Genomic DNA, 22768 nt, shown 5'->3' with positions numbered 1-22768 from the left:
CCCCAATTGAGACCAAAATATCTGGATTTGTAGCTCTGGGGCTGGCTGGAAGCTGGCAGATGCATGAGAAAGTGGCTGTGGCACTTGCGCTACTCTGTGGGTCAGCTGTTAGCCAGGTAGGCTGAGCTGCCTGAGCAAAGCCTCACTGCGCCTAAGGATTCTTTGAGGCTTCCTCTGCCCTCACCAATGGCACTGCAGGGATGTCTTCTTTGGACTGCACGGAGGCCCTCTTTGTGAGCCACAAGGACTTGCCAGCTCTTCCCTGTCTTTTCTGGGTAGGAATTAAATATTTGTTTATTTCCCGGTACCACACACATATATGGTCACATGCAACATGATCACACGTAACTGGGGAGGGATGTCTGTACCTGCTACCATGGTACACTGGTTCTTTGTCTTAGCTAAAGGATAATAGTCAGTGCATATCCTTGCTTGATGTTCAATGGCTGCTATTTCTTTTCAGAAACCCATTCATTTATTTATCACATTTCTAGCTCACCTTTCCTCAAGGTTCTGCCTTCTCCATTTTATTCTCACAACAACCTTATGAGGTAGGTAACATCGAGAGACAGTGACTGCCTGAAGGGAACCAATGAGCTTCATGGCTGAGTACAGATTCAAACTCTGGTCTCCCAGGTCACAATCTAACCTTTCCATTGCACTGGGTCTCCAGAAGGGGGTGGAAATCAGCCATGTTCTCCCCCATTCCATCAGGAATATTACAAGAAGACCTGCAAACTTACACAGAAATGTCTCTACCAAACACTACTTTTCCCCTGGTCAGTTACACTCTGTCTTTTTCTTTCCCATCCTTTACAAATGTTGACATCAAACGTATTCCATGACACGTCTTACTAGTGTGTTTTGGTACTCTTCTCACTTTCCTCTATTTTATGGTTGAGTCTCTGGTGGACCTTGGCTGATGGGGCTATATTAATAATGAACAGGGCTGTGACTCCTTTAAAGATACTAGAAAGTCCTCCTCTGCCTCTTGCTGTTCTTTTGTTATCAAGAGATCCATGGAAGGCAAGGGCTTCAGAGCAGCCTCTCTTTTCCTTCTCCCCTGTTTCCAGCTTCTCCTTTCTGAACTTCTATCAAATCTCGTAACATCAAGAATGAATCAAATATTCTAGGACATGAATTTCAATATGGAAAGAAGTCAATAGCATGGGGGGGGGGAAATCTGTGGGTTTTGACAGAACTGCAGAAACCTATAACCAGATTAGAGAACAGGATGGGTTTTGAACTGAAATAGACAAATACTCATATTTTAGCTATAAGACATAATCCAGAGTATTATATAAAGTATTATAAATCAAGCATCCAACAGCCATATTGTAATCTTGTTCTTCTCAGTCCTATCAAATTCAATGGAACTTACTCTCAGGGAAATGGAGTCACCATTGCAACCTGAATTATGAGGGTTTTTAGCATGACTTAAGGATGACTGACTTTTGCTAGGTTGGACCCAAAAAACCTTGGTCCAGAAGCTCTGGAGCAGACCCAGATATTTTTGTATTCTCCATCTGACATGTTCCCTTCCAGGTTACAAAGCACATCACCCAGCTGCAATTCTACAACATTGTTCTTCCTACTGAGTAAGCGGAATCTGCTTCTCTGAGCAAAAACCACTGGTTCTTATCCTATGGTGAATGACCTTTTTCTTCTTTATTTGTGGAGCAAAACAGATAAGTAAATATATGCACACTAAAAAGGGGAAGTGTTTTACCCTTTGAGTGAAGAATGAGGTTTTTAAACTTTCCATTTGAAAAATAATAATGAAGGAAATGAAGCGCTCAATTTCCTTTGTTAGGTAGGAACAGACTATATGAACTGCCTGCCAGAATCGGTACACGATCATTGTTTTTTATGTTCCCATTCTACAGACAGCAGAAGCTAAACACCCTTTGCAAAAGTATCAAGCAGGAAGAGAGTTTCCATTCGTCAAGGAAAAAGGCTGGCCGCTGCCCTTACCTTTTGAATGCCTGCTTGGGATTCCTGCACGTTATTCTCTGACCCGTTACTTCGGTTAATCATCTGCCACAGTTTCGAATACATGTTGTTCTTCTCGAACGGATTCATCCCTTTCACCCGAACGTGCTCATAGACCGCGGAGTCCAGGACGGTGCCATAAGGAATATCAGTCTGCCTGGAGAGATCCTGGAGAGACCTTAAGTGTTGGTAAAGATAAGAAACACAAGAGACATGACTCCACATTTTCATGCTACAGGCAAGCAAAGGGCAACATGTATGATGAGACAGCTGTCAAGTCATTTTTATTTTATTCTTAAAAGTCAAAGCAAGGCTAAGAGAATTACCTTTATAGTTTAAACCACAAGGGAAGCTATAGAGGGGAAAGGAGAGGGAAGGAAAGATAATGGATTTTTAAAACAAGAAAGACCTGCACAAACCAGAGCAGTGTTAGCAAGCTTTATTTTAAAGGTCAAAACAAGGAGGGGAGGAAGCAGGTTTTTTATGAGGTAATTTATTTCATTTATATCCCACCACTGGGATTCATAGATTCCCCAAGGTGGTTCACAAGCATGGGGGGCGGGCAGGGATTGTTTTTGTTTTATTATGTACTTTTCTGCTCTCATTTGTATCTTTATGTTGTGGACTGCTCTGTGATCTTCGGATGAAAGGCGGTATACAAATTTAATAACTAATAATAACAATAATGATTAAACAACAATAAATGGTTTAAAACAGGAGTGGGGAACCTTTTTCAGACTGAGGGCCACTCAGTGGCAGAGCTTCATGCTCTGGCCCCGGGGGGCAGAGAGCAGGTGGGGGTAGGGCTGGCGTGTGTCCTGGGGGCGTGGCACCCTACCGGGATTGTGCTGCCGGGAGCGGTGTGCTCCCCCCACACACACTCCTCTTCCTCTGCCAGTGGGGCCACATTCCCTTTTGGGAAAACTTCCAAGGGCCACATGTCATAGGTCGGTGGAGCCAGAGACAAAAGTGGGTGGAGCAACAAATTTAAATTTCAGTCTTGCACAATAGGCTACTTTCAACTCTATCCTCCATTCAGGGAAGCAAGAGGTATGATCAGAATTCAAAGACACATTCCAGCCAGTCAGAAACATTCAAGTAGGACATGAAGCCAATAGGTGTGTGTGGCTGGGGAGAGCTAAAAGTTCCCGATTAAGTTCCTTTAAAACTTAACAATCATAAAAATGTGTGTGTGTGTGTGTGTAAAATATCAAAGCACAGAACCAGAGCTAAGACAAATTATTTATTTCTTATGTTTTGCAGCTTTTACCAAATTGTGCTTAAGGTAGCTGCAGCAACAGAATGCAAAGTAAAATATGAAATAGCAATCAAAAAATAACAACAATAATTTTCTCATTTTTTTGAACCATACTTTCCAAACTGGCGGCAAGACTTTTCTTCTCAGGCGTGGATAAACATCTCTGCCAAAACAGTCACCATCACAGACCAAATACATGCTTTAGGACTTTACTGCATAGTAAAATCCTAAAACACAAAAGTAGCACCCTGGCCACCCGTTGAAGATCTTAGGAAACTAAACTATTGTTAGAATTTTTTCGAAGTATTGTGATTACACTGTATTCTGAGATTTCAATATTCCCATGGTTCTGGCTGGTTGCAGGAGTGCATGAAAGATCGATGCACACCCATAGCAAGTAGGAAGTTGCCTTACACTGAGATAGGCCATTGGTCCATCTAGTTCAGTATTGTTTGCACCGACTGGCAGCAGCTTTCCAGGGTCCTGCCTGGAAACACCAGGGATGGATCTGGGGACCTTCTGCATGCAATGCATGTACTCTGCCACTGAGTGATCCCCCTGCCCAGGTTATATGCATGCCATTGCCCACAATCTCCTCTATTCATGGTAGGGATGGTTTGGCTCTAAGCTGAAGTTTACCTGACTCATTGCTTGATAGTACGAATGTGCATCTGTTTCAGGATGAAACAAAGGGTTTCCTTGTTACTGAGGGCTGAACACGGTTCTCAAGTATGCAAGGGAGCCTTCATGCATACAAAAGTCATCCTTATCCCGTGATGGGCTGGGAAAAGTCATGGAAGCTGAGGGGCTAAAAACTCAATGCACAGCCCCAAAGCCCTGCTTGTACAGTGGTACCTCGGGATGCGAATTGGATCCGTTCCGGAGCCCCGTTCGCATCCCGAATAGAACGCAAGACGTGACGGCACGTCTGTGCGTGCGCGGGTCGCGTTTCGCCACTACTACGCATGCACGTGATGTAATTTTGAGTGTCTGCACATTTGCGAGTGGCGAAACCCGGAAGTAACACGCTACATTACTTCTGGGTTGCCGTGGAGCATAACTCGAACACGCTCAACCTGAAGCGCATTCAACTTGAGGTATGACTGTACTAGGGTTGCCACTTCACTCTGGAAACACTTGAAGAAGACTTGTAAATAGAGGTAAATGACAATGTTATATCTCGTGAATAGATTGCCTTCCTTGCCAGGAATTGCATTTTTATAGGCAGAATGGTCTGTATGAGAACACATTTTACACAACTTAGCTGTTATGTATTATCTGTAATGGTGGAAAAGAATGGTTTTGCAACTCAGTAAGTATGGAGGAGAAAGACATTTACTGAATGCTGCTGTTTGTGAAGCTGGGTGCTACATCAAGAACTGTGTATATTAAAAATGACAAAGAAATGAGACTTCTGCAATGTGATATTTGGATAGTAGTTTGATGGGAAAGTACTGCACCAGGAAAGCATAAGCTAGAATTCATGTGACAGAGACCCAAGACCTTTTAAGGAAACATCCAGAATTCAGCAGAAGAGTGGAGATAGCATCTATTGCCCCTGCTCCCAGACCTCCAGGCATCCAACAGAAAGTAGGAACAGAACTACTTCATGTACCCATAGGGTCAGGGCCCATTCAAGACATTTTGGCACCTGAGGTTAACCACAAAATGGTGTGCCCTCTCCCCAACAGGGAAGAAGGGGGAAGTGAAGATCGACATCGGGAAAAAGCAAGGTAACACATATCTATATTGGGTTCTGCTGCCTCTGTGGATACTGTCGCGCAAGGCTGTTGCCTCACCTTGCCTCGTGGTGGGCAGGCCCTGTAGCTTTCTATGCAGTCAGTTCATTATTGGTAACCAGTCCTCCTGTGGTCACCACAGAAGCAAGGATCTCTGTTATCCCTTCCATCTTCTCCTCCTTTCTTGACTTTGAGGAAGGGTCAAGCGGGTCCTTCCTCAAAGTGAGGCATTTTGGGCACAGTGTCTACCCGCAGTGGAGAAAGGCTGTTACTACAACCAAAATTCCTCACCCCTTTGCAAGGCATGCATTTGCGTAATACAGGGCGAAACTTTCTTCAGAAATGCAGGAGAAAAAACCCCATTGCCTACGTTTTGATGAATTCTTTATGATTTAGACCCCCATATACAACAAAATGGGGTTCTGACTTGCATTGTATTTTTCATAGAAAGATTTGATTTTAATGAACCGGGGCTTTCTCAACTTTTTGTTGTTTTGGCAGTCCTCTAACTTCTTCATTTTGCTCTCAGTGTGTTTTCTACCCAACCCCATTGGTTTGTTTTTTTATATGGACATATGCAAATTAGAATCCTTAAGTATACGGCTCTGAAATACCACCGGTTTCAAATCAGTTTCCTGATGGTCCCTGAAAGTCTGCAGACCTGACATATTTCCCTCTATTTACCCATCCTTGTGGACCACTTAACCATGCCTTTATTTTTTTAATGACATTCATTAGACTTCTGAAGGTCTACTGCAATCTAACACCTAGGAGCCATTAAGGCTTTGCTGGCACAAATTAGCTTCATGCAAGTGCACAAATCTAAGTGATGACACTTAAGGACAGATAAAGGGGCTAGATGTGTGCAGTCTTTTGAAAAGCTAACAGCAAATTACTAATGCCCATGTAGTATGTTGGAAAATGTTAACACAAACTTATAGAATCCCATTAGTTTCAAAGGACATAAGGTCTCCGGGTACAATCTGCTGGTCTGATAAGTATACAATGGAACAGAGGAATTGTGGGAGGCCGCAGCTGGGGAACCCCCAAGGGATGAAGGCCCAGGGATTGGTGGTGAGACAACGATAAGCAATCAGAGAGAGAAGAGGGAAAAGCCTGGGAGAAGGAGGTGTTGGAAACGGAAGAGGTAACGGGATTTAGTGAGCAGGGGGAGCAGAGAGCAGAGGTGGAAGCAGGAGAGGAGGGAGGCCAAGAGGCAGAGATGAGTCTAGTGAAGAAGCCAAGGTATCCCCCCCTCCTGCTGCGACAAGCTCCCCTCACCCCATGTCTCCCAGGACCAGAAGAGGTATGAAGAGGGAGAAGCAGAGACAGGCATGTCGGTGTAGTTTCAGACTGCCTGAGAAAGACCAGGGGGAGGAGGAGATTTAGGCAGCGGTGGGAAGATGTCTCCACAGCTGCCACATAGCAGCATGACCTACTGAGAAGAGCTGCTGTGCTCATTAGGCCTGGCACCCTTGAGCAGGCCTTGTTTCTTCTAATAAAGAATTAACTTTATTAATTGTGATTTTATTGCTGGCTGGCTCCATGGCAATATAGTAATATAATATGACCGTTTTCCACTGATATACACATGCCTGATCTGTGTGCAGAAGGGGATACACCCCCCCCCATCCACAGCCCATTTGCTTTAGAAAAAGAACATAAGACTAAAAGAGCTGGCAGGATGCAGTGGATAGACAAGGGTTTCATTTCCCTGCTCAGCCACAAAACCCACAGAGTAACCTTTGACTCTCTCTCGGAGGAATGTTTGTCAAAGTGTTGTTGCATACATAAAACGGAACATTTTCATGTACGTTAGCTTAAGTGCTGGATGCAAACGTAACATAAACATTGTATTCTAGGGCAGATTCTTCTGTGAGTAAATGTTACAACTTTTGGGGCTTTTCAGTTTATAAAAAAAATGATAAGGAGGAGGGACATGATAAGAGATGCATAAGATTATGCACAAAGATTGGCAGATTCAGGACAGACAAAAGAAAGTACTTCTCCACACATAACATAGTACAATTATGGACAAGACATATCCACAAGACATAGTATTGGATGCCATCTTGGGTGTTTTTAAATGAGCATTAGACAAATGCATGAAAGATAAGGCTATCAATGACTACTAGTCACAATTGCCATGGATTACAATATGCCTCTGAATACTGCTTGCTGAGGAACATGATTGGGGAAAGTGCTGTGGTGCTCATGTTCTGCTTGACAACCGCTTGGCCACTTTGTGAACACTATGCGAACAAAACAGAATACAGTGGTACCTCTGGATGTGAACAGGATCCGTTCCGGAGCCCTGATCACATCCCAAAGCCAACGTAATACGTGACTGCGCGTCTGCGCGGGTCGCATTTTGCCGCTTCTGCAAATGCACATGATGTCATTTTCAGCTTCTGTGCATGCACGATCAGTGAAACCCGGAAGTAACTCATTCTGTTACTTCCAGGTCGCTGCGGAGTGCAACCCGAAAACGCTCAACCTGAAGCATTTTCATCCCGAGGTATGACTGTACTGGATTGGATGGGCCTTTGACTCTTCTTACTGAAGGAAAAATGGTCAGCTGAACTCTGATGTAGGCATTTAATAATGCTGTGCTGGATCAGGGCATTCCAACAGACAGGGTCATTATGTACATGTGCATGCTGGACATTGTGATGGTGTGTTTCTGATTGACTAGTATCACTAGAAACTAGATTTGTTAGCTCTCCCTCTTCAGGGTAGGCCCTATCCTTTGACAGAGTGAGGCAGCTGCCTCAAGTGGCAGCTACTGAGGGTCAGGAAGCAGTGCCAAGATGTTAAGAGCTGTGTGCACCACAGCTGCCAAATCTAGCCTGCTGGTGTCAGTTGTGCTGAAGTATACTTTCCCATTCCCACTAGCTGGCTTCTGTATGTGGAATGTGAGGAGGTACCATCTTGTTCTTTGCTTTTGGCAGCAAAATGTCTTGAGCTGTCCCTGCCCCCCTCCCTCGATGCTGTCAGTGTTCCAGACAGCACTGTGCACATTCGTGTTCCTATAAATAAGGTTTAATGTTCCAGTTTGTCAAAGCTTTGAAACAATGTGATGAAGGTTGCTGTAAAAATGTAAGACACCGCCATTTCTAATTTCAAGTTGACACCACTTCTCTTAATAGCCTTCTGCATCTCCTGACAGTGCTCTCCACAACATCACATCATAGAATCATAGAATCATGGAGTTGGAAGAGACCACAAGGGCCATTGAGTCCAACCCCCTGCCAAGCAGGAAACACCATCAGAGCACTCCTGACATATGGTTGTCAAGCCTCTACTTAAAGACCTCCAAAGAAGGAGACTCCACCACACTCCTTGGCAGCAAATTCCACTGTCGAACAGCTCTTACTGTCAGGAAGTTCTTCCTAATGTTTAGGTGGAATCTTCTTTCTTGTAGTTTGGATCCATTGCTCCGTGTCCGCTTCTCTGGAGCAGCAGGAAACAACCTTTCTCCCTCCTCTATGTGACATCCTTTTATATATTTGAACATGGCTATCATATCACCCCTTAACCTCCTCTTCTCCAGGCTAAACATGCCCAGCTCCCTTAGCCGTTCCTCATAAGGCATCGTTTCCAGGCCTTTGACCATTTTGGTTGCCCTCCTCTGGACACGTTCCAGTTTGTCAGTGTCCTTCTTGAACTGTGGTGCCCAGAACTGGACACAGTACTCCAGGTGAGGTCTGACCAGAGCAGAATACAGTGGCACTATTACTTCCCTTGATCTAGATGCTATACTCCTATTGATGCAGCCCAGAATTGCATTGGCTTTTTTAGCTGCCGCGTCACACTGTTGGCTCATGTCAAGTTTGTGGTCAACCAAGACTCCTAGATCCTTTTCACATGTACTGCTCTCAAGTCAGTTGTCACCCATCTTGTATTTGTGCCTCATATATTTTTTTGCCCGTGTAATACTTTACATTTCTCCCTGTTAAAATTCATCTTGTTTGTTTTTGCCCAGTTCTCTAATCTGTCAAGGTCGTTTTGAAGTGTGATCCTGTCCTCTGGGGTGTTAGCCACCCCTCCCAGTTTGGTGTCATCTGCAAATTTGATCAGGATGCCCTTGAGTCCATCATCCAAGTCGTTGATAAAGATGTTGAATAAGACCGGGCCCAAGACAGAACCCTGTGGCACCCCACTAGTCACTCTTCTCCATCGTATATTGTAATATCCTACAATTGTAAGGGTACTTGCTGTGCACATTATGGGAATGGGGTAGGAGGAAGCAGTTCCCAAGTCCCCGGTTTCTAATGAGAACACCTTGCAAATTTTAATCAGTTGCTTACAGGACTCAGTGTGGCTATATAATTCCCCAACATAACAGCCAGCGCAGCAATTTCCCCTACATGTATTGCTGTTAGTATAAATGATAGTTGCAACAGATGCTGTAGAACAGTCTGTTGGGAAACAGCAGTGGGGAAAAATATTTTCCCTGCACATCTTAAAACTCTAGGAGTTATTCTTTCGTCTCTCAAAAGGCAGACCAACGCAGTGCCATAAATGAGTTTCCTTTCCCAACAGCTTGATAGAGAGACAATAAGAGAATGAGTTAAAGGAAGTATGATTATAAAGAGAAAGGTTACGATACAGAGGAGAAAACCCTCCAACAAACTCCATTTAGAGGGAAGATAGTAGCTCAATGGGAGAACACATCCTTTACCTGCAGAATGTCCCATGTTCAACCCCAGACCCTCCACTTAAAGGGATCACAGAACAGGTGATGGGATGGGTGTCTGCCTGATATAAGGCAACGTGAAGCTCTCTAGATGACTACAACTCCCATCATACCTGACCCAAAGCTATGCTAGTTTGGGCTGATGGAAGTTATAGTCCTACAACATCTGGAGGGCACCATGTTGGCTATGGTTGCTCTGCAGAGCTGTTGATGGTCAGAGTAGAAATACTAGGATATGGACAAATAGCAGGACCACAGCACCTGTACTTGCATCCCTATCCCCAGCTTTCATTGTGAACCTTACTGACTATGCTATTTTGTCAACACAAATTCTGAATTTCCAATAGGTCAGCACAATCAGAAGGCAAAGCTTGTGTTGGGATTGGGAACACTGAAAAGAGCACACCTAGTCCCAGCGGTAAAAGACACTTGTATTATTATTGCACACTGCTTAGCAACTATGCTATTAAGCAGTATATAAATGGTTAAGCAGACAAACAACCCCCTCTTCGCTTCCCCAAAATTACAGTTCCAAGGACAGTCTGACTGATTACTAAGTCAGTTTATGTCTGTGGCATTGCAGTGTGTTGGCTTGGTGAGGCACATGAAATTCTAATGCAAACAGGTCAAATGTAATGATTCAAATTAATTTGCCTCTGTCTCAGTTGTCATGTTCAGGATGTTGCTTTAGCTTAAATGGTGCCAACCACAGTTTTAGGTTGCAATAGCCAGGATCAGAACACTGGGTTTTATCAACTCCCCATATTTAGTTTTTAAAAACACCCCCACAAAAAACTCCCACACAAAACCACAACAATGGAAAACAACTAATTTCGGCCCTGACATTTTGTAATTCCTCAGCAACACGCTTTTCAGAATTGGAAGGTATTGATTACACAGGAGTTGCAAACTAGAAAACAGATTTTTATGATTCCACACGGCAAACAGCAACATGTCTGCTGAGCATGAGGCTGCTATTAGAACTGTCTTGTAAGCTGTCTGTGCAGGAGCAATTAGTCACTAAATAATGAGGCCAAACATCTTATTGCTTATTCTGAAGCACACACTTATTTATTACTCTAATTCAGATAAAGCTTTGCCCATGGAGCGCGCTCTCTCTCTCTCTCTCTCTCTCTCTCTCTCTCAAGTTATAAGGAATAAAGGAGACAGGGCAGAGGAAAGCAAATGATCTGATGCTCTGCAAAGGCAGGCATATTGGAAAGTACCACTGGTGTTATCTCAGTTGTTTATAGGCAGGTCTGGAAGGATCAGGTTAATCCCACCCCAAAACAACACCAACACTACCTAACCTGGCAAACTGGAGAAAACACAGCATTCTCCCTTTCTTTGAAAAGAAACATTTATTGGATTTAAGCATCAATGGCCCTCTCCAACAGCAACACTGTAGATTGCCTTCCTCAGACTTCCTTACGAGGGATTCTCAGTTTGATCTCAATTATGGCATGAGAAAATGAAATGGAAAAGGAACTGCAGTATCATTTTTCACACAAGTGTACCACAGCACGTTTTTATACTATTGGTTATTCTGTTATTATCATTATCATTATTTTATAGGGAATGCAAGTATTAAACTCTCTTTTTTTACCTCTCAGGGAGCTCAGTTGACATGCCCCTGTGTCAGGGCAGATTGTAGTTCCCAATTCCACCACTCAGCAGTGGCATTCACTTGCTGACTGCATCTTTGGAACGAATCAGAATGGGCTCTAGGTGTATACCAATATAGACACATAGAGCTCTTCCACTTGAGGGTGTGGGGGCATTTCTACTCTTCCCTTTTGTCTCTACTAATTGCTCTTCCTGAGGCTTCACTTGCAGCAGAAAGAGGTGCAAAAGAGATGGTAATAATATTAAATATCCACAACTGAAAATAATAAATAGTTGGAATTTGAAGGTGACCAATAACCACTATTGGAAAGTGACTGATGGAAACCAACCAATAAGTACAGTTGAAATTCATCAATAGCCACCATGTTGTATTTAATATTGGGGGGGGGGGGATAAACTGAATGTGTGTTTTTTTTAAAAAAAAATTCTGTTATTTTCTATTAACCTAAAAAAGCCAAGACCCTAACAGAAGTAAAACTTTGAGACTCCAGGGTAATAGCAAATAGTTAGGCTGGGCCAACCCCTTAAGAATAAGCAGGTAATCCAAGCTTGCACCCCTACACATAAATTCTGGACTGTGGGTAACACTCAAGCTTAGAGTGATTGTGCTGAAATGGAAAAAGAACAAGGTATTGAAACAACAACAACAACAAAAACACCCAAGCCTTAAGACCATCACTGGAGTTCTTGTGCTCTAGCCTGTTTTAGCAGAAACTGAATTTGTGGGCAAAAGGCAGAGCCAACCCACCCATGGGGCCAGGTGAGGCAACCACCTCAGATGGCAAAGTCTACAGGAGCAGCAGTTCCCAATGTCAATCTTTATTCCCCACCTGTTCGTGACATAGAGCTTCACTCACCCCTTCATCCCCGGCAGGGAGGGGCATTTTTTGGTTGACCTCAGGCGCCAAAATGTCTTGAGCCAGCCCTGGTAAAAAGTGCCACACTTTCTCAGTGGTGGCACATAAGCTGTGGAATTCATTGCCTAGGATGATGTGATGTGTCAGTCTCCCAATTTTTAGACAGGCATTGACGGTCTCTCCCCTCCCCCCACACAAGGCATTTCTTAACGGACTGTGCAGTTTTTATAGACCACCTGTTTTTAATCGGTTGCACGGCTGCTATCTTTTATTTGCTTTAGTGCATTTTTATTGTCCTATTTGTATGTAATCTGCTTTAGGAGCTAGTGTTAAAAGCAGGATATAAATAACTGGGGGGGGGGGATAGTTTTACTAGGGCGCAATGACTGGTACACAGGGAAGAACATGAAAATGAAATGGTATTCTTGATTCGGTGGGTAAGTAAAAAACAAGAACATTGTTAGGAAAAGTACTGGAGGAGATGTACACAGTGGGTGGGTTGTGTCCATAGAGACTGGTAGGGTGGTATGTAGGGAGACCAACAGTAGGTGGAGGCAGAGCAAATGACAGATGCAGCCACACCCAACAATAGGTTAGTTTTGCCTCCATCCTCCTCCCTGCTGAGTTCTACAGGGGGAAATTGGGACCAAGGAGGAAACTGACAAGTAGTGACACCTGCTGGACTCGTCAGTCAGGTAAGGAATGGCTGAGGCCAGGATGAGGCTGGTGGGGCATTGCTGCATTTGCCCAAAAATATGCCTTGCTGTATTATGGATAATTGTGATACTGGGGGACATATAAGCCCTTCCCTCTCCCTTTTCGAACTTGCAGTAACTTACTGGATGGAGTTCTCAATACGAGTGATGGTAAGAAAGGCCGCTAGGTTTGCTGTGTAGGACGAGATGACAATCAGGGCAAATAGCCACCAGGCACCCATCATCATCCGAGTTGCCAGTGTTGTATAGGGAACCTCTCCTCCTGTGGAGTAGGAAATAGAGAGCAAGAAGACTTAATTGCAGCTTCCTTGTCATTTTATTTATTTAGCAAGTTTTATATACCTTTTAGTTAAAAAAGACAACCTTATAAGTAGTTAACATTAACATAGAGCAAAATATTTATTAACGATCTGAAATTAACAGACAGCAACTGACAGCAATTAGCAGACACAAAAATTATCAAAAGATAGATATGCATAATAAAATTATGTATCTCTGCAGGCTTGCCTAAACAATCTTTTTTATTATATTTTAGCAGATGTCACAAACAGTACGTTGAAGGCACCAGCCTCATATTAATTGACAGGGAGATCCAAAGAATAGGGGCTTCCACAGTAAAATATAGATTCCTCACAAGTGTGGAACAAGCATTATGTGGCACTTGTAAAATGCTGGTTCTGCAGATCAAAGCAGTGGAGAGGGCACATATGGGGCAAGGTGATCCTTCAAGTAAACTGGTCCCAAACTTCCTTATTCTAAGATCACAGCTCCACTGGTACCAATAGGATTATTCACTAGAGTAAAATGTACTAGGTTGGAGACTGTAATTGAGGCCTGCAAAGTGAAGACCATTAAAAGCATAAAGGGAGAGGGTTTGTCCGCACAACTGAGTTCTACAATGAGTTCATTCAGCAGTATATATATATGTATGAAATATAGATATATATTAGATAGATAGCTATAGATAAGAAAAGGAGATTTTGTGAACTCTGAACAAAAGCAGCCTATTTAAACACTTAAAACATTTATACCTCATATAGATGGTCTTAATCAATGACCTTAATTAAACTCTTACAGTGCTTGGGAACATTATTGGTATGCATTGGATCAATGGCAGGTTGTCAGTGGACTAGGGCAGGCATGTCCAACTTCCAAGACACTGCGATCTACTCCCACTGTAAAAAAAGTTGGCAGTGATCTACCCATTGGATTGACCAAATTGTTGAGCTTTTTTGGGGGAGGGATCAGGCAAAGTTGTTTGGGAGGGGGAGGCTATCAGGGTGTCCTGCGATGAAACAGGGACACTCCGCGATCAACTGGTTGTACATCCCTGGACTAGGGGGACTAGGCTAGTCTCCTAAATGTTCCCTGTACGTTAGAGTATTAAAGTATTAAAGCCTGGAGCCTCCTTCCCAAAGTCCGGGAAGCTTCTGCCCTGCTTGAAGAGGGAGGCATGATGCTCCCTCCTGTGACATCAGGATGTCGCAACGTCACATACACAACGTCTCCCCACCAATCACCCTCGCAAGATGGCCCCTCTGGCTCTAACTGTTCCCCTATTTCACCGCACACCACTGCATTGGACGAATCCTGAACTGAAGTGGGGAACTTCAGAGAGATTCAGGGCTTTTCAGAGCCAAAGCAGGATCTCTCTGAAGCGCCCCAATCCAAAGGAGCTTAAGTGAATCCTTTTTTTTAACCACATCAGGACTGTAAAGCTGCCCTTGCAAGAAAGCTGAAGCAGCTCTCCTTTTGAAAATTCACAGGCTTCATCTCTTTAGAATGGGCAAGCATGCCTGCAAATTTAATCAAATACAGTCAAGATAATAGTAATAGTAATAATAATAATAATAATAATAATAATAATAATAATAATAATACTTATGGTTTATTTATAGAAAAGTGTTTGGGCTAGGCACTTTGAAGTCTGATTTTATTTATTAAAAAAAGTAAAGGTGATTTTCTATAACGTTTTATGTTTTTGCTAGAACCGGATGAACTGTGCATGCTTGGGAGGTCCTTCTGAGGGGCTGATTCCTGCCAAATGTCAGAAGGATAGCTGCAGTGGTTTTTTCCTGATGCTTACAAACCAAAGGATGTGGCTAACATGAAAGGCCTCACTATTTATAAATTAACCACTGGGTTTTACACCCATATCAAGCGTGCCCCCACCCCGTTCTATCATTATTCTGAATTTCTAAAGCTAGCAATTATCAAATTCTTGATAACTGTTTTATCAGGTAGGAGTACACTGAGAAAAAGATGGAATTGCCCTTTAGAAAAGTTCAGAGAGAGCCAAGGTGCTTGTTCTTTCTTTAGAAATAAAATGTGGGGAAATCTGAGTTAATTATAAACGTTGACTGGATCTTTTGTCTTTAAAAATAAAACCCTCTAAGTAAATAAGATCAATGTTGGTCTCTCATGTAGCCAGAAATACATTTCCACCTACTTCTGAAACTGTATCATTATCAGAAATTAGAATCTCCTTATTCTATCTAGAGATGCTAATTCAATATTAAGACTTTGGGAAGATGAAATGTTTAAGTGTAACTTGTAGAAACCTCATGTCATAGCTATAAATGAAATATTTTAATGAGTTATTTTCATTTTACAGGGTTTTTAAGGTAATGCTTTTTGGATGGTTTCAATCAAAAACCAAATTACAATCAAATGGAACTTTTTAGACAGGCAGACTAAATGAGCCCAATAGGACTGATTGTCCCTTTAACCTTCCAGTGTCAATCTCTGTAGTTTGCTGTGAATTAAATTGAAACAGGCGGGGTGGTGAAGGGGAAACCTGCAATTTCTCAAGAACATTTGTGTTCTCATTTTTCAAACTCATGAATAAAACTAAGTGCCATTTCCCACTGTTTTTAATTGAGGTGAATTTGCAGGAAGAAGAGGAACAACTGAAAGTCAACCTCATGTCTTTCATTCATAGATGAAGTTCTCCTGTAAGGAATTCATTCAAGGAATGGAAGGGGGAAGAGCTGGCTCTATCATTGTAGGTTTTCTGTCCCACACAAGCTAAGTGTAGATATGTGTTGGCTCCAGACTTATAATGCAGTCCTACTCAGACCCTTTGGCTTCCATGGGACTTCATCTCAGGTAGCTACTGTGTATAGCTTTGCTGCAGTCTTGGTCTTACTTAGAGTCAACCCATCAAAATCAATGGGACCTAAACTAGGGATGATTAAATTATGTCTCATTGTTTTCAATAGGCCTGCTCCAAACATGCCCCAGAGTTTTCAGTTTGCTAATGCCCTTGGGCATTATGATGCAGATGTCTTTCTTTGGAAGGTAGTGCCTACTCATAAAAACAGTGAGTGTGTTGCAGATCTTTAACTTCCCCAAGAAAACAAAGTGGGCGTTGTGGTATTTATTTGGTTTTTAAATTCCTACACCACCCATCAATACAAGACTCTCTGGTCAGCACACATATTAAAACAATAAAACACCTTTGCAAAACACAGTAACAGCAAAGGAATACTCATATAGATCAATACAACCCAACAAAACAGGTAAAATCATAATTTCATTCCAGGGATAACAATGTTGAATACCTGAGCAAATAACTCTTTTTTGAAAAGCTCTCAGCTGGCACCAAACAGTTATCAGTGTTGATGCCAAGCAAGGTCACCAAGGAGAACATTCCATAAACTGGCAGAAAAACCAGAGAAGCTTCTCTGGTTATTACCTGTCTAATTCAGTTCAGGTGTGGTGGGAAACAGGACCCAGAAGACAGCCTTTCTATATCCCTTTGCTCCTGCCAAATGTTCAATTAGTGCACAAAAAATAAATACCCATATATCGCTGAAACAACTAACATAACTGCAAGAAAAAATAATAATTCTTGTTCCCCCCCTCCCAGAGTTGCCATATATGTTTCTAATATAATTTGATTTATTCTTAATTTTGGAACTAGAGATAAGGAAGGCAAATAGTATTAGCCAGGGATAAGCAGGAAAATGAAACAGATGAAATTCTACGGAAAGATTCAAGCTGAGGTTACGCCAGGCTAAGATTTTAATCAAGTGGAATATTCACAAGTAATACCAGACCCAGTGAGAGGAGTTTTTTATATCAGACACGGAGCATATGTTTTGCATGGAAGAGGTCCTCAGTTTAATCCCTCCTATCTTTAGTTAAAATTATCTCATGCAACAGGGCTAGGAAAGAGCATTCCACTGGGCTGGGCCAATGATACTAATGGCTTCATGTTGTGTCAATGTCAAGTGAGCCTCAACAACTCAGCAGTTGGGATATAAGACTTCAGACAGTCCCTAAAATATCCTGGGACTAAGTTGTGCAGGGCTTGGTAGTTAATGCAAGGACCTTGAACTCAGCTTGGTAACAAATGGGCAGCCAGTGCAGATGTTTGAACAATGATGTCACATGTTGCTAGCTATATGTCCCCATCAGCAGTCTGGCTGCCACATTCTGCACCTGCTGGAGCTTCCCAACCAGGCCCACAAGCAGCCCCACAAAGGGTGCATTGCAGTAATCCAGTATCAAGGCTACCAAGACATGGACTACAGGGTTCAGGTCATCCATGTTCAGGAGCAGACAGTGTCATACTCAATGAATCCGTGGTCTGATAGCATGAAGCAGCTTCATATGTTCATCCTTCTCGCTTTTCAGGAGTAGTTTGCTAGTTGCGTCAGCCCGATGGAAGTTGTTAGGTCAGAATGCCCTTGTCTTCATGAGTACACAGGTGTTTACTTCTAAACTCTTAATTACTGTTGGCCTTTCAAACTATTGAGCTAGATGCAGCCATCTTGCTTCAATAAGATGTCATTTGTGATATTAATTTGCTTTCCAAAGGAGATGAAATGCCAGAATCTGTAAACAAGGCCAAAAACTGATTTGATCATGATATGTCTTTTTTTAATCAGTCCAAAAGCTAAGGTATAATCAGAACCAGCTAAACAGAATGATAATAAGCCATAGGGGTGTGTCTGCTTAACAAGCCTTTATCCCAATATAAAAAAACTGAGCCATAGTATGTTAAAAGCTGTGGGAATCTTGAATTTCAGTTTCTGACACGAAGCAGATGTGAGGTAGTCATTACAGTCCTCTACAAGATTCCTGGGAAAGAAAGCTTGAGCTCGAGCAACATGGGGATAGCACAGGTGGCCAACCTGTAGCTTCCAGATGTTGTTGGATTCCGACTCCTCACAGATGATGACATTCCTGCCCTAACATGAGCCTGTTTCCAGGCTTCTATCAGTTTTTCCCCTTCACTCGTTATCTTTCCAATGTGCTGTTCTTCCAATAAATAGCAATAGGTAGCCTGAGATACAGTAACTGGCCCAAAGCCACCTAGTGAGCTTCATGGGTAAGTGGAGCTTTAGGAAAACAGGAAGCTGCCTTATACTAGGTCAGACAACTTGCCCTTATAGTCCACTATAATTTACTCTGACTGTTACTTTCCATTTCTCAGACAAAGAGGGTCCCTCCTCTCCATAACCTGCTTTGTTACCAGAGGTTGAACATGGGACTTACTACACACAAAGCATGAGTTCTCCCACTGAGATATGGTCCCATCTCCAAGGTCTCCCCAGTCCAATGCTCCATCCGCTATACCACATTGGGGGAGGCATTCAACATCATACACTTTTGATGGTTCCATTATCACAAGTATTTCTCTTTGCCAGATGGAATGGCCCCTCTCCCCACTATTGTTCCTTGGGTTCTCCTGACCCAGAACAGATTTGGGAGAGGTGCAGGGGACACATGGGGAGGAGAGGATGGAAAGCCCCACTGGGCTACCAGGAGCCTTTGCGTTGGCTTTCTCTAGTTGAATTCAGCCCTGACTTTTGAAGTCCCTCATGGTCATGAAGCTACCAAGAGGATGGAAGGGTAATATGTGGTTGGGTATTCTACTCTGATCCATCTGTTCAACTGCCTTGCCCTCTCAAAGTCTACTTTTTATCCAGTTTTGCAAGGCAGGGCTATTAATTCCTAAGAAAACTCGCAAGATTCCATTCCTGAAACAGAGTCCTGCAAGTCCATTTATCTAACTAGCAATTTGGTGGAGAAATATATGCCTTGAAAATTCCACGTTTGCTTCTTATTAGTATTATCCTTTAACATTTTCTCCACTTAGGCTGCAGAATATTGCAGTTTTCACCAACCCACCCAATTTTCGTTTCTGTTCATGTTACTAGCAGGAAGATAATGAGAACACCAATTATTTCTGTAGGACAATCTACACTGAAACAAATTTACAGAATGTAGACAAGTGTTGCAGTTCTTTTTTTTAAAGCCCCCCCCCCCAGCTTGATCTTTGCATGCTTTAAAAACAACAACAGATAATGAGCCTCAGGGGCTGACATTTCGTTTTTCATCATGGATGAACATTAGCAAAAAGGAAAGGGAGGGAAATGATTAGGGGAGCAAAAGATGGCTTGTTGCATTCTCCTGCAATAATATTAATATTAATTAGTACTTTTCTCATCTGAGTCTAGTTCCTACACCTGTTAATTATTCACTTTTGAGCAAAATCCCTTGATTTCTGCAGTAGCCTGCAGCGTGACCTTAGCGATCATGTGTGCAAATCTTATATGTGAAATGGTTGAGTAGTCACAAAATGTGAACTATCTGCCAAACTCTGAGAAATCATTGTCTCTGCAGCTGACATACTATGGGTAACATCATTCCGAGTGTTCCTGGAGAATGTAGTGACATCAAAGAAACCTTAAGGGCAATCCAATCCTGTAATGTAGGACAGTCCCACTCATTAGTCAATGGCATAGTGCAATGCAATGCAGCCTTCAGAGGGAGGTGAACTGCAGAAAAATCCTTCTAGAGCAAACAAGTCATATTAGTACTTGCAAACTATCCAAGACTTAGCCCATAATAACATTTTTTACATTATAGACACCCTGGACTGCCTCTGGGACAGTGTCGGATTTATGTATAAGCTAAACAAGCTATAGCTTAGGGCCCCACTCTCTTGGGGGCCAGCAAAAAAATTAAAGGAAAAAAAAGCTGGATGTACATTTCCAAAATATAAGATAAAAAACAAATAAAATGGCTTTAGATACCTATTAGGTCCATAAATTACCATATGGCATATAATCAACACAAAAACAGTGGCAATTTGTTGGTGACAACGGACAGCTGGACATATAAAGGGCCCCATTACCTTCAGTAGCTTTAGGCCTCACCAAATCTAAATCCAGCCCTGCTCCGGGAGTACGCATGTCATGTGTGTACAATGTGCGATTTGTACATTATGTGTATAAAAGGGCAGGCAATTGAAGGATAGGGAGATTTTAGGCAGGGTTCTCTCACAACCCTACCTAGAGATACTGGGGATTGAACTTGGGTCCTGCATACAAGGCAGATGCTCTACCACTGAACTATGGTGCTTCCAGACTAAATGCTCCCCATCTGTGGTTCCATGTGGCTTTTATTAGATTAATTTGGGGAAACATTTTCTGAGCACTTGAAGCAAAATTTTCATTTGTATGAATTTGTCTGTATACTAATCCCAGTCATAAGGTTTCTCTGTAGATGTTGCACAGTGCACTTAACTCCTTTATTTGTATAAATGAAGTGCTAGATAATAAGGAACTGCGAATTTGCTAAAAACAACACGAAGAAATCTACCTCAACTTCTGACATCCTTCTTAGCTGTCTTTGCATTGATCCCAACTCTCACTGCAAGTAGCTTAGTGATCACCCAAGAGTGTTTTCTGTAACACGATAAACTAGGTCCAAAGCTGTTATGTGGGAATTACTAAATAAAGATGCATATTGATGTGTTTAGAGAATGCATTATTGAATAAAAAATCAAGGGGTTGGAGCTACTTGCCTATCAGGGAACATTTGGGGCTTTTTAGTTTAGAGAAAGGGGGACACATGATGAAAGTGTCTAAAATATGCATGGTATGGTGAAAGTGGAAAGATAAAATACGTTTCTTTCCTCTCCCATAATTCTATAACTCGGGGCCATACAATGAAGCCAAATGTTGGAAGGATTGAGGAAGACAAATGGAAGTATGTCTTCACAAAATGCATAGTTAAACTGCAGAGTTTGCTGTCACCAGATGTAGTGATGGCCACCAACTTGGCTTTAAAAGAAGATTAGGCAAATTTATAGAGGATATGACAGATTGAGGACCACCTCAAAATGACCCAACACAACAGGGAAATTTTAAAGGTGAGTTTATACAGCGTGGAGCTTGGAAGGACTAGGTACCTTGTAAAGATTCAGAATCTAATTATTATTTTTACAGTGCTTGGAAACCAAGTTTAAGGACAACACCCCAAAACTGCCCTTTGTGGGGAAACCTAAAACAACCTCAAAGGAGGTGGAGCTGCCAGTGAAAAGCAGGTGTTGCACCTTTAGTTTGATGGATGATAGGTCCTCTATTCTTTTTGTGGCATTAGGCTACAGATGAGAGTAGCCCACCATACAGGCTGCAATCCTAACCTAATTTACCTGGAAGTAAATCCAAATGCATTCAACAAAATTTGAGTTCTGAGTAAACATGGTTAGCATTGTGCTGTTAGCTATTTTGTACCATCACACTCTGGACCACCCTGCCAAGTTGCACTGAAAATGCTAATCAAATGCCTCCTGCATTTGGAAATTAATCTCTCTGCCAAAGTGCATTGGACAAGGTCTCACTCTATGTGGGTTTTCTTCTCAGTCTTCTTTGTTAGAAGATTTGGCCTCCTTGCATATTTATGCGCCAAAGTGTATAAGCTTAAATGGCTAGATGTCACAAGTTTTATCATGTTGAAAACTACCTTTTGGTTGTACATATTTTTGTATAGGTCAAATTAACCTCATGATATCAGCCATTGTAACAATTTAAATGGGACCTGTGCCTGCAAATGTTGGGATATGCATAATATTTGCGAGTTTGCAGCGCTGGATTTTCACAACATGCTCTGCTGTTAATTCAAAACTGATCAAGCTACATGAATGAGCTTTTAAGGCATGAGCAGAATGTGTGAAAGAATATTTCTTTTATAATATCCAGTACAAATGAGCTTAGCCAGCTGCTGATCTCTTTAGGCAGCTATCTTTCACTCAGCCTTACAAACCTTCATATGAAACATTCTTTCCCTTTATTCTGTGCCTGATTAGCAGGGGTGGGGAGAGGAATGTAGAGAGTGAAAAAAGAGTGTTTTTTCTGTGAGTGTCTAGGGAGAAAGAATAGAAAATTCAGGAGCTTTCATAAGTCTAGTTTAGACAGGAACTCAGGTCACTGATTAAAAAGAGTAGAATAAAATGAAATAAAATGAGAACAGCGTAATAATAAAAACAGTTACCCAACTTCCTGTACTCGGTGACTTTTAGATAAAACCAATGCATTTAAATATATATTGAAATCATAAAATAGAGGTCTAACAAGTTCACTCCATAAGCATCAGGATCCACTGTGATAACGGGAAAGTCTAACCTCTTTCTAACTGAGCTGAGATTCCAATTTTCTGCATCGCTACCGGTGATAACACTGCACAAACAGTATTCAATCATTAAATTAATTCCCATTAAATCAACATCCTTAAAGATCAAACAGTCCTTTAATAATAACCTGATTAAAGGAATGTTAGCATAATGCATTAGCAATGCTGTATTTATATCTTCCCAACACAGATGCAACATATGGACAAATTTCTTACGGATGAAAAATTGATACAGTAGCTCTCTTAAGTATAAACACAATAAACACATAGGAGGGAATCAGGATCGTGCTTGATGGTCCCACCTGGTCTCTATGCATTTGCCCACACTTATGAGCAGGCCATGGGTGCATACATGTTCTCCAAAAGTAGGCTCAGTATTTGCAAAATATGGGGTACAGATCTCACATGCCTACTTGCATGCAGTTTGTATAGACATCTGCTCTAGCCTGACG

General features: G+C 42.1%; 1 protein-coding gene across 7 annotated transcripts in view; it reads right to left on the bottom strand.

The window, feature by feature from the left end:
• Positions 1 to 22768, bottom strand: part of GRID2 (glutamate ionotropic receptor delta type subunit 2) — a 787745-nt gene that overhangs the window by 121029 nt on the left and 643948 nt on the right. For all 7 annotated transcript variants that reach the window (XR_014501814.1, XR_014501815.1, XM_083398274.1 and 4 more), the window contains exons 12-13: positions 13011 to 13149; positions 1975 to 2170 (exon numbers count right to left, since the gene is read on the bottom strand). Coding sequence is in view for 5 of the 7 variants with exons in the window: in XM_083398274.1 (XP_083254400.1) it covers positions 1975 to 2170; positions 13011 to 13149 (335 nt within the window). In the remaining 2 variants the exon portion in view is untranslated. The remainder of the gene's footprint in view (positions 1 to 1974; positions 2171 to 13010; positions 13150 to 22768) is intronic.

The sequence above is a fragment of the Podarcis tiliguerta genome (genome assembly GCF_965153285.1).
Source record: "Podarcis tiliguerta genome assembly, chromosome: 9".
Classification (NCBI taxonomy): Eukaryota; Metazoa; Chordata; class Lepidosauria; order Squamata; family Lacertidae; genus Podarcis; species Podarcis tiliguerta.
This window is presented reverse-complemented; position numbering and strand designations above follow the sequence as displayed.